We start from the raw sequence: 12,707 nt of genomic DNA, 5'->3' as shown, positions 1-12,707 counted from the left end.
TGGAAAAGAAAGTACATTCATAGTATATAACACCACACTTGAAGATTAACATATTAAATGACAGCCAGTTTCATCACCATATTCCTGATATATGCTCAAGGAAAATTCCTCTAATTCTCACATTTTATCTCTTTTTATAGATGGTACTATGAAAGCTTTGCTCCACTCATCTGGAATTTGACCTTCTGACAATGCTTTCAAAAATTGTAAAACTTTTATGCCTCCATACTTTAGCATTTCTGGTTGAATATCATCTACTCCAGCTGGCATCTGCTAACCTGCCCCACATTTCAGGTTTTTGATGGTTTTTCTCTGGCTATTCTGTTACTTCTTGTTTCGTGTAGGTCTTTCAAACTAATTATTCAAAACATCTTTTAAAAAACTGAATACAAGAATCATTGTATTCAGTTTTTTATGCCACCTTTATCATTTCTGATTTCTTTTACAGTACTATTTCCTCAACTTCTATGCATTTTCAATAGCCTCTAGAACATTTTGCTATCTTTCTGATATTTCTCTTCTGTGTTCTTACCAGTATTCCAAACACATTTTTTAGCTACTTTTATACACTGTTTGGCTTTCTTAATTTTTCTCTGTATTCTCTTATGGCATTTGCTAACTTGCTTTGCTGCAAATTTCTATATGCTTTCTACTTTTCAAGGAATACACCTTTCGCTTAATTCTTCCTCCATGGAGTTATGATTTTTCTGTCCTTGCAGCCAACTTTGTCACATGCCTCTCTGTGTGAATTGTATTTTCTCCAATCTGCACTGAATGTCCAAGGCTTGATTGATTTCAAACTCCTTCAGTTTTCTTTCAATGATATTCATGTTAAGTTTACAGTTCACCTCTGAAAGCCACTGAACTTGAATTATTTTTGAAACTTACGTATATATTTTTCTTTTTAATATGATATTCTATTTTATTCTTCCAAAGACTAGATGATCACTACCTGTTTCACATTCCCTATGTCCTGAACCAACATGAATATACATCATTCACAATAACAAGTCAGTGAGATTTATTATTCCTTGTATCTTTGATCCATGTAAATTTATGTATATCTTTGTTTAGTGTATATTCTAAATGAAATCCAGCAGGTACTTACCATTATTTTTATATTTGCTTCTTTTTTTTTCCTCTCTCTCTCTCTCTCTCTCTAAATATTCCCAGCACATTTCTGTATTTCTGATTTTCATTTCCTGTTTTGCTGTTTAGATCTTCAATAAACTTTTTGACATTAACGACAAAAAATTTATTTTGTTTAACCTTCTGATAGAAGGTTAAACAAAAGCCGCAGGTTGCCGACCAGGGGTGGGCAACCTTCAGCTCTATGAATAAATAATTGCAGCTCTTTTCATTATTAAACAATCTATTTTTTAATAATACAAGATGAATGTTATTTATTAAATTAGAAACTAAAACCCTAAATATAGCATTTGCAATAAATTAAGGACATTTTACATTAAGTCAAGGATATTTTACAATTGAAAATAGTACATGTGATGTTGAAAAATTTAATACTTTCATGTTTAAACTCTTTGAAATCATACGCGATAATCCTTCTTTACATTTGTCTTGGATTATCATGGATAATGCAAGAATTCATAAACCCACCGATTGGTCAAATATTTGTTTTAATTATTCATGCAAATTAAAATTACTTGAGTTATGTTTTATGTTGTTTTAATTTATTAAACCAAATACATCACGCTAGGCTAGCATATGTAGCGCTACGGTAGCACTTGCCTGTTTGAACGCACCCATTGTCTTCGCTTGTAGTGGACATTGCAGTGCTTTCATTTACTGGTGATTGTGTTAGGTAACGTGAATATTGATTGTAACATTAAATTAAATATTAACAAAATAAAAATATCTTTATAGTATTTAAAATGTCAGCAAAGAAGAGAAAGATAACAAGAAAATCGGGAGTTTAAAAGTGAATGGACCAAAACCTACGCATTTGTAGCAAATACAGCAAGATTTCCAATGGGTTTAATATGCCATGAAAAGCTTTCAAACAATAAAAAATCAAATATACTAAGACATTTTTTAAATAAACACGATACATTTGACAAAGCATATCCACTGGGAGATAAAAGAAAAAAGACAGTAGAGGAGCTGCAACGCAAAGTAAACCTAACTAAATGTTCATCTTCCAAATGGATAAAAGCATCAAGAAATACAACTATTGCTAGTTTTGTGGCCGCTCAAGAAGTTGTTAAATGAGGAAAACCTTTTACAGACGGCGAATATGTGAAAGAATGTTTTATTAAAATGTCAGAATTTCTCTTTTGCGATTTTAAAAACAAAGCAGAAATAATTACAAAAATAAAAGACTTGCCATTATCTGCTAAGATTGTAAGGGACAGAACTATATGAATGGCAGAAGATATAACAAATCAGCAGGTTACGGATCTAAATTCAACACCAGGATTCTGCATTGCCTGTGACGAACCATGCGATGTGGATGACATTGCATAGATACATAAACTCTCAGGGACCTCAGGAAGAATTAGTCAATATACTGCCACTTACAGGAAAAACTCGTGGAGAAGACATTGAATCTGCTGTTACCACTTGCTTGAAAAGTAAGGGTATTAATATTAACAAAATAATATCTATTGCGACCAATGGGGCACCGAGCATGAAAGATACAAAAAAAGGTTTTGTTTCTTTATTTAAAAAACAAATTTTGCATGACGTGTTTTCCTTTCACTGCATAATCCATCAAGAGATACTTTGTGCACAAACCTTTCCAAAAGAGATAACAGAGTGATGGATTTGGTTGTAGAAATTGTTAACAAAATAATGGCAAGACCACTACATCATCGGCAATTTTGTGAACTTCTTAAAGAAATCAGTTGTGAATATTCCGATCTTCTTTTGCATAACAGAATAAGATGGCTTTCCAGAGGTGCGGTCTTGATGCGATTTGCCACCTACCTTGGAGAGGTTAAATTGTTTCTAAGACAAAAAGACTTTGAATATGCACAGTTAGAAGATACTCGTTGGTTACAAAAAATTCTACTTTATGGTGGATATGACTTTCTATTTAAACACACTAAATAAGAAACTACAGGGAAAGGGAAAAACAGCAGTTTTGCTTTTAGAAGAAGATTTCGTTTGCACAAAATTATATTTGTTTGCAGCAGACTTAGAGAAAGGCACATCATTACATTTTCCTACGTTGAAGAAATATCAACAAGAACAAGCTGATAATAATTCTATAAATTTAACCTTTTTCAAAGAAATTGTGGTAAATATGTGATCTGAATTTAATGGGAGATTTGAGGAGTTTAGAAAGAACAAATCAACTATTTCATTTTTATTGTGACCACTTGAAATTAATCCTACCAAATTAAATTTTTCACCTTTGGCTGGAATTGATGAGGGTGCATTTCAACTTGAGTTAGAGGACCTTGAAAACCAAGGATTTGTGGAATTCAAAATTTAGAAATCTTGAAGCTGACCTGGAGGAGTTGGAAAGACAAAATCTACCTTGCAATACAACACAAATGGTCTGAAAAAGCAAGATCAGATTGTATTTGACACGTGGAATTGTTTACTGGACACTTACATTCAGTTAAAAACACACTCATTTGGACTTCTATCGATTTTCGGATTGACATATTTCTCTGAGCAAATATTTTCTAATATAAATTTTATTTAAGTAAGATGAGAAACCAACTAAACAACATGAGTCTTTCGTCATGTTTGAAAATGAAAATTACAACTTATTCGGCGCATATTGAGAAACTATCCCATATAATTTCGTGTGACATGCCACCCCTGTGTTTTACAGGTATGATAATGTGTTACTGTAAAAAAAACCTGAATAAATAATTTAATTATAATATTTTTCAATGTAGTTTCTAAATTTAAAGCAGTGATGAGCAATTAAATAGTAAATCAAATACTTGGTTCGATCCGCATAAAGAATATTTTCTTTGATAAGAAAGTATTAATTTATTTTCCATTATTTAGGTATATTTTAATTTTTTAATCTGCACAAATAAATCCACAATGTAAATATCAACATTCATAAAATAGATTTTTAATTAAAATATACTAATTCTGCCGTACAAAACAACACCATGGACCACACAAAAAACTTGAGAGGGCTGCATGCAACCCGTGGACCATTGGTTGCTCATCACTGCGTGCGGCTCTCTAAATTTTTTTTTTTAACAGATATAATTTTAAAAATTGCTCTTTACTCCAAAAAGGCTGCCGCCCCTGTGATAGACCATAAATGCAAATCAAGTTTCCTGAGGCTTTTTTGGAGAGGACCACTGCAGTGCTCTCTTTACTTCATCATTTTATCATCAGTCAAAATGGAGGGCCTTCTGGAGATCTGAAATTTGAAACAGATTCAGTTTCCTGAAAATGCTGCGCTAATCTTATCGTCAACTTCTGAGAGATTGCTGTACCCAGATATTTTTCGCGAAATTCCTCAGCAACACGTGTTAGAAAATTAGTAAAATAACTTTCCAAAATAAAAACTCGCAGCTCTGGGGGAAAAGACATTTCACTTCCACAAGAGCCTCCATAGCTTAGTCGGTATAGACAAGCCCTTTGGTTGGAAAGACCTGGGTTCAATTCCCATCCATAATCTGAGGAACCTTTATCAGGTCTCTTTCAACTAAAGGTGAGTTAGCTGGCCTCATAAGGTAGAAGGCTTTTTCACCTGGAAACTCGGGTTTTTCATTCCTCAGAACTGGCAAACTGACCTGTGAACACACACTGATCTACAGTCAAAATACATACTTTATTCCTCATTAGAAAGGCTCAACCAGTGCTAAGGGATGGTGGAAGAATGGGGTGAACCTTGCACGAATAAATAAACTTCCACGGTGAACAAAACTACACTGAGAGCAACCTGTACACATCACAATGAATTTGGTGTCTCCAATAGTTTGTAAATATATAATGGTGACATCTAGTGGGGTAAGGAATGATTATATGATTTGAAAACAATTGGTACAAATTCAAACTTTTGGTTGTATAACTTTACGATCACCCTGTATAATCAAATATCAGATTATTTCTTTTTTTGAAAGAGTGGTGTAGTTTTCATACTTTTTTTATGTAGATCTGCAAAAGACACCAAACATGAAACTTTTTCAAACCACTCCAGGCCTTCTGTAAATAGAGCAGTGGACTTGCACTATGATGAAATGAAATGTACTGAAATGCATCTCCCACCTAAAGACAATCAGAAACATCCATACTGAATGCAGGATTCAATCCCACAGCCTGTTGGTTGGAGAGTGGATTTGCTAACAACTTATCCAATCAGGCCAGCAATTTGGTGAATAATAAAGATATTATCAAAGTACTATCTTTGCGATAAAAATTAAATTATATTTGTGTACCTAAATATAAAAATTACATATTTTGATTCATATTTTACATTTCCTTATTATTTAACAAAGGAAAAAAAAATACATATACCTAATGTAACACATTGTCATTAATGTGATAAATGGCATTGTTTTTCAAAATCAAAAAGATTGAAATTCTGCATGGAATTCTCATAGTTCTACATCCATATTTTCATTCAAATGCAGGAATAGTATTTAGATTTCATAAAGCCATGTTGATCCACAATGCAAAAAAATTTAAGTTTTTTTTTTTCTAAGATAGCTGGACTGTAGAGATGCATTTGATGTTAGTTTACTGTAATTTTCTTTTTTATCCTCAGTATATTATACTTATTATATATTATTATTATTATCAACATTTGACCTCCATGGAGTCAGAGACTCATCGTGGGAGGTACTCACTATTGCATACAATGCTCATCCAACCGTGTCTTAAACTGATTCAATGTGTCCACAACACACTCAGGCAGTGCATTCCACTCACCAACCACCTTCCATGCGAAGAACCTGCTTCTCGCTCCTTTGCTCACACCCTCCTTATACAGTTTCCAGCAATGGCCTCTTGTTCTACTCCCCTCTCCCATTCTATGAAAAATCTCTTCCATGTCTACCTGATAACAACCCCTGACCAGCTTATATGTCTCAATCATATCTCCTCCTCGTAGTCCACATTCCAAAGACCACTGGCTACCTTTGTGAATCTTCTCTGTACCCTTTCCAACATATCTTCATCACCATGAAAACCTGGTGACCAAATCTGTGCACAATAATCCATATGAGGCCTTATACAATGGAATCATAACCCCTCTATTTCTGCATGTCAGGGTTCTCCCCATCATTGCCATTATCTGATGTGATATCATCACAACTTGTGCAATATATATATATATATATATATATATATATATTTTTTTTTTTTTTTCTTTTTTTTTTTTTTTTTTTTCTTGCCAGAGGTCAGGCTAGTAAATGGTTAACAACAGTTAGATTTAGCATACTTATGTGTAGTGTCGTGTAGCTTGTGTCTTGTTCATGTATGTTTTCCTGATGATGACCTTGATATAGAGGTCCAGGCATCGTAAGCAAATTAATTGCTCCAACACACCTTTTTGTCCCTATGTTAATCATTGATCATTTTATACATATACACTCTATATACTTAATTCCTTCATTATTAGCAATAGTAAGATTCAAAATTATTTCCCAGAGATCTGATTTGTTTTTTCTTTTTCTGTTATTCTTGCTCCTTTTAGATATTTCATAAAAGATGCATTTTCTAGTTATCTATGACTGATTATGATTATTGCTGCTGATTATTATTAAATGATTAAATAATATCATTGAGAAATTTAATAGATGTGCCTGCCCTAATACAGAAAATCAAGGGAACTAGATTACTAAGGGAGGAATGGTGTAAATCTGATGTGTAAGAGTGACTAAGTGAATGACTAAGGTGTATGTGTAAGGATGTTTGCATAAGTGAAGCATTAACTATGAAAAGAAATTGTCCAGCTAGGTCATGCAGACTACTGAGAAGAGTATACCAAACAGTATGGAGGTGACTTATGTTCGTATGTAAATGCCAAGAGTATGAGAAACAAAGGGGTTGAGTTTGTTGCCTTAGTGAATATGTTGTGACCTCAGATTATTGGCATTAGTGAGACCTGGCTCTCAGAAGCAGATCTACTAACTGGAGTGTAAAGAGTACAGCATTTTTAGGAAGGATAAGCAGATAGGAGAGGACCAGGTGTGATGCTAATGATATTGAATGATTTGAGTCTAGTCAGGGTAGATAGATGGCTTTGATTGCAATATTAGTAATGGTTTTCCCATGTAGCAGTGTTATGAGCATGAGACTATTAGTTTAAAAAAAACAAATTTTGCTCAGGGAATGGTAGATTATGTTGGACTCTGATTGAAGTATTAATAATTTCCATTTCTCTTCATTCAGAATCCAACAAAGGCTTAACTCTTCCTCTGAAAAATCTTTCACACGGGTCACTCCTGCAGAGGATTCAGACTTCTTATTTTTTTTCTCTAGGTCTCAGATCATATCTCGTTTGGATAAAACTTGTTTCCTTATTATGATTTGTGCATTTATTCTCGTCTACTTTTTCATTTGAATTACTACCCTTATTATCAAAGTCAGCATGTCTTCTATACCTGTAGTATGAGAATGTCTCCTCAGAATAAAATTCCTGTTCTCCGTTGCTATTATTGTGTTTTGGTTGTTTTGTATTATTTGTGTTCTTTCTGCAATTACTCATTCTATGGTAATTCCTTCTTTTTTAACTGTGCCACCCTATGTTCAAATTTGCTCATGCAAATTTGAACATAAGGTGGCACAGTTAAAAATAAATATTATCTGTGTTCGAATGAGGAGTCAATCAACAACTAGAATATACATCGGAGTACAAAGTAGGAACCAACAGCACTGAGTTCGGGACTATATGAAGTAAGGTGAAGCCTGAAAAGATCAAATACACATTGGATGTTGCTACAGATTTAGTGGATCAGCTAATAGTGATGATGAAATGCATTGCCAGATATACCTAATGGGTACTAAATGATTAATCATCATGGTTGATTTTAAACAGTGTGGAAAAAGTGTATGGATATTCCATTTAGAAAAAGGTTACATGATGTAAAGCAGGAAATTATGACTATTTTTGAGGAAAATACTAGGTTCGTTCTCATGGTATTGGTTGCTTAATGAGAAGGATGTTGGTGATACATAGGGAAGTATTTACATCAGTCATGAAGTATTGGAATGTGTCTGTAGAATTCACAAACTAAACAGGTTGGGAATGAAATGGATATGCAGTCTTAGAGATTCAAGAGAAACAAGATATTCTTAAGAAAAAATAACATGGAGGGAATACCATGTATACACAAATTACAAGGATGATGTCAATTATGAAAATTATAAGGCCCAGGCCAAAAGAATTAAAAGTATGGCATGGAAAGCTAAGTGTGAGTATGAAAAGAAACTGGCTCTACAAGCTAAAGACAATCCAAAAGAACTGTTAAGTTGTAAGTACAAGAAAGAATGTGAAAGAATAACTCTTAATGTGCTGACAGATGCAGAAGAGGTTCAACTATTGAGTGCCAATTTAAATGCTGAATCTGGTTGATAAGCTATCTCTATCCTGGAAGAAAGAAACTCAGGTGTAGATGGGATATCAGCACAAATGCTTAAAGAGTGTTCAGCTGAATTGGCTGTTCCTTTGATCTGGCTATGTAGTTTGAGTCTCAGTACACAGAAAATTCCTCAGGAGTGGAAAAAATGTGATTATCCCATTCAGCAAGGGTGGTACATAGACAGATGTGTCTAACTATCATCCTATCAGTATCTCTGGAGGTGGTGGTGAACATTTTGGAAAAGTTGGCAAGAGATCACGTACAGAATTTGGTTCACTGAGAATCTATAATATGCAATGAACATCATGGATTTGCTATGGCAAGATCATGTTTGAGCAAATAGCTCATATTTGAATTAGTTCAATTAGACAAGGTGAATGGATACACCCTGATGCTCTTGGCCTTTTTTTAGCTAAAGCTTTTGACAGGATTCAGCATGAAAGGCTGTTGGATAAGTTGGAGGATGTAGGATTAAATTATAAATTACTAGTTTAGACAAAGATGGCTGAGGGCAACCATGGAAGTTGAGGATGAATGCATTCAAGAAAGGCTTGAGAGCTAGATTTTTCTCTCATAGAGTAATGCATGACTGGAATGGCTTGCTTTGGAGATTGTGAGTGCACATAGTGTGAATGAATTCAAGAGAAGGTATGATATGAGGTGTTACTCAATGAGTACCCGACTCTTTAGCGGTATCTTGTAATAATAATATATAAACAAGTGTTAATAAGCACATTTGTTTATTATGTAGTATATTTTGTTTGTTTCAAATGATAATTTTTGTTTTCAGAGAGACAGAAAGGGAAAAGACAAAAAGAAAAAGGATAAGGGCAGGAAACGAAGATGCATTATTCTGTAAATGGAAAGAGGTAAATCATTTTTGAAACTTTGCTGTTCCTTTTTTTTTTTTTTTTTTTTTAATTGTAGATGTTGTGGCAAAATTTCTGAAAGATGCTATGTGATTAAATATTGTCTATCATCCTTTAGGATTTATTATTTGGTAAAGATTATGTATACTAAGAAGAATGCCTCTAGTATGTTAAATATTAATATCTTTTATAAAATGTTGCCCACGCATCTTGTCTAGCATCATTGGAAAAACTTGTGTCAGATGATACTGTTTTAAAATCACTAATTCGTTTGAATGGACTGTGCTGGTATTATCTGGAATTTATTTTAGTTGAAGCCATTTCTTGTTGAGATTGATTAGGTTATTGAAATCGCTTACAACTTAAAATTGAGGCAGTTCTCCATGTTTATTAGGGTATAGGACTGAAGCTGTAGTGCATTTTGTCCAGTGATTTATCTGATTAAATTACTGAAAATTTATCCCTTAATTACTTTATCATTAGAACCATATTATTTCAAGGTTATTTAGAAATTATGAGAACAAACACAACACAAAGATGATATAAGTTCAATAATTAACTTAACATTGCAACTAATTTAGATTCTTGTATTGACTCATAGTATCTTCCACAATGCTACATTAGTAGAATAAAAACGAATGTAAGTTCAAATCTAACTAGAAGAACTTTTTTTCCCCTTCTTCCTGGGTTAGTTGTTCTCTGATGCAAGAAAGTGAAGTATTTTTCCTTAAAACTGAAGCTTCTAATCCCCCACCCCCAACTCAAATTTTAAAATAGTGTGAGTTCTTTAAATTGATTTTCACACAATAATACTAGTTAGGGTTAAGAACACACAAAAGTATTTGTGTGCCAGTTTTTTTACCTGTAAATCTTCAAATTGTTGGTAGAAATGACATGCTTGATAATGATGAATGTAAATTACACTTGCCAAGAAATTATATTCTTGTTTAATCCTTTACCCAAGTGTAGATAAAGTTTACATGTGAACTTCTTCATAAATGGTCTACTTGTGTATAGAAGCTGATGGCTTCACATCAGTTGCCATAGTATCCCATGATGTAAAGCACAACACATAGATGATATAAGTTCAATAAATTAACTAAACATTGCAACTAATATAGGTGCTTGCATTGACTCATAGTATCTTCCACAATCTACATTAGTAGAATAAAAACCAATACAAGTTCAAATCTAACTAGAGGAACTTTTTTCCCGCTTCTTCCTGAATTAGTTGTTCTCTGATGTAGGAAATTAAAGTATTTCTCCTTGAAACTCAAGCTTACTTCTAATTCCCCTCCCCCCAACTCAAATTTTAAAATAGTGTGAGTTCTTTAAATTGATTTTCACACAATAATACTAGTTAGGGTTAAGAACACACAAAAGTGTTTCTGTGACAGTCTTTTTGCCTGTAAATCTACAAATTGTTGGTAGAAATGACATGCTAATGATGAATGTAAATTATACTTGCCAAGAAATTATATTCTTGTTTAATCCTTTACCCACGTGTAGATAAAGTTTATATGTGAACTGTCTTCATAATTGGTCTACTTGTGTGTGTGTGTGTGCGTGCGTGTGTGTGTATATATATACACGTGGGCTATTCAATAAGTAATAAGACTATATTTATACAGAAAACAGATTACCTTTAATCGTCATCATTTACATGGTCTTTTTCGAAGAACTACCGTGAGACTCGATGCATTTGTCCTAACGTTGTGTCCACTTCTTAAACACGTGAGAGTCCGTTTTTTGAGAGTTCTTTCAAAACCGCATCTGCAGCTTTTACACATGCTTTGTTGCTTTCGAAATGGCGGCCTCTTAGTGATTTCTTGAGCTGAGGAAACAGCCAGAAATTACACGATGCGAGATCAGGGCTGTATGGAGGGTGTGGTAGGATATCTGTGTTGTTCTTCTGCAAAACGTCCACTACACGGCCAGCAATATGTGGCCTTGCATTATCGTGGTGCAATAAGAAGCCATTCTTCAGATGGACGCTTCCTTTTGACGTGCTTGATGATAATCGCTGCTGTGTTGATCATTGTCTCTGTGATGGACGTTGAAGGTCTTCCCTCACGTTCACGATCTTCCACATTTTGCCTTCCTTCCTTAAAAGTTTTATGCCAGCAAAAAACGCTTGCCCTCGACATTGCTTCATCGTGGAAAGCTTCGCGTATCATGTTAAAAGTGTCCGATGCCGATTTTTGCAAACGCACACAAAATTTAATCGCATAACGCTGTTTCAAGGATGCTTCCATTTTTAAGACTGGCGCACCTCGTAGGCGCACTGATAAGCACTTGCGTTTAGTCACGTGACACTCTGGCACATCAGCCTGTATATGCCATCTAGCAACCTCTTTTGTTAATACATACAGCAACATTTCTTTATTCCACAGAAAATAATATTGTGATGAATGGTTTCGCCACAGTAAAATTAGTCTTATTACTTATTGAACAGCCCACGTAGAAGCTGATGATTTCACATCGGTTGCCATAGCATCCCATAATGTAAAGCACACTTCATTTCTGATGTGTACATTGTTTTGCATTATGAGAAGCACCACAGCCACTATCCAGACTAGTTTCAACCTTAATTTGAGATCTCATCAATGGGAGCCAGGCACAGAAAGTTTAATGCAGAAGTCATGCATTCAATATATTTTTTTTTTTATCCACTGAAAACAAAAATGAAAATGGCAATAGCATGCATGCATAAAGGTTATAACTTATTAATAATTACGCTGATAACACTATTCACAAAGCAAAATTTAATTTTTTTTCACTCTTTCCTTGCCAAACGAAATAGCCTGAATTCATTGTGAAGTGAAATGGAGCTGAGGTATTGGGAGGAAATTTGGTTGGACGAGCTCTAAGGTATCTTTGAGTGGGACATTTGTGAATAGGGAGGAGACATCAAAACTGACCATTATGTCAGTTTGTTGGAGTGATAGGTTTTCTATACTGGCTTTGAAGTTGCCAGTATAGTGTGAGAGCACTTTGGCTAAATGTTTGGCTAATTTGTATGTGGGGACATAATGGCATACATTTTGTTTATGGATTTTTGGTAGTCCCTATATTTGGAGAGGTCTAGAGTTAAATGGCGTTAGTTTGTTAGTAACTTCCACAGTCCAAGAAGTAACCTTCTTTAAGGAGCCTTTGGAGTGTTCTGATTTGGGAGCTGGTGGGATCATATTCAATAGGGAGGTAGGTAGACCGATCTAACAATAAAGAAGTAAGCTTACCTGTATAGTCTGTTTGATTGAGAACCACAGTGGCATTTCTCTTATCTGCTATGGTGATTACTATTTCTCTGTTG

At 34.2% G+C, this 12,707-nt stretch overlaps 1 protein-coding gene across 1 annotated transcript in view; it reads left to right on the top strand.

Annotated features, from left to right (window-relative positions):
• The window catches only part of Ras85D (GTPase ras-like protein 1), a 163,067-nt gene that overhangs the window by 144,845 nt on the left and 5,515 nt on the right, over window positions 1-12,707 (top strand). Inside the window, exon 8 of the mRNA XM_090408576.1 lies at window positions 9,316-9,394. Coding sequence (XP_090264702.1) covers window positions 9,316-9,384 — 69 coding nt within the window. The 3' untranslated portion in view covers window positions 9,385-9,394. The remainder of the gene's footprint in view (window positions 1-9,315; window positions 9,395-12,707) is intronic.

Source organism: Typopeltis vanoorti, chromosome 18, assembly GCF_054136105.1.
Source record: "Typopeltis vanoorti isolate ZY-2024b chromosome 18, IOZ_Tvanoo_1.0, whole genome shotgun sequence".
Lineage (NCBI taxonomy): Eukaryota > Metazoa > Arthropoda > Arachnida > Uropygi > Thelyphonidae > Typopeltis > Typopeltis vanoorti.
This window is presented reverse-complemented; position numbering and strand designations above follow the sequence as displayed.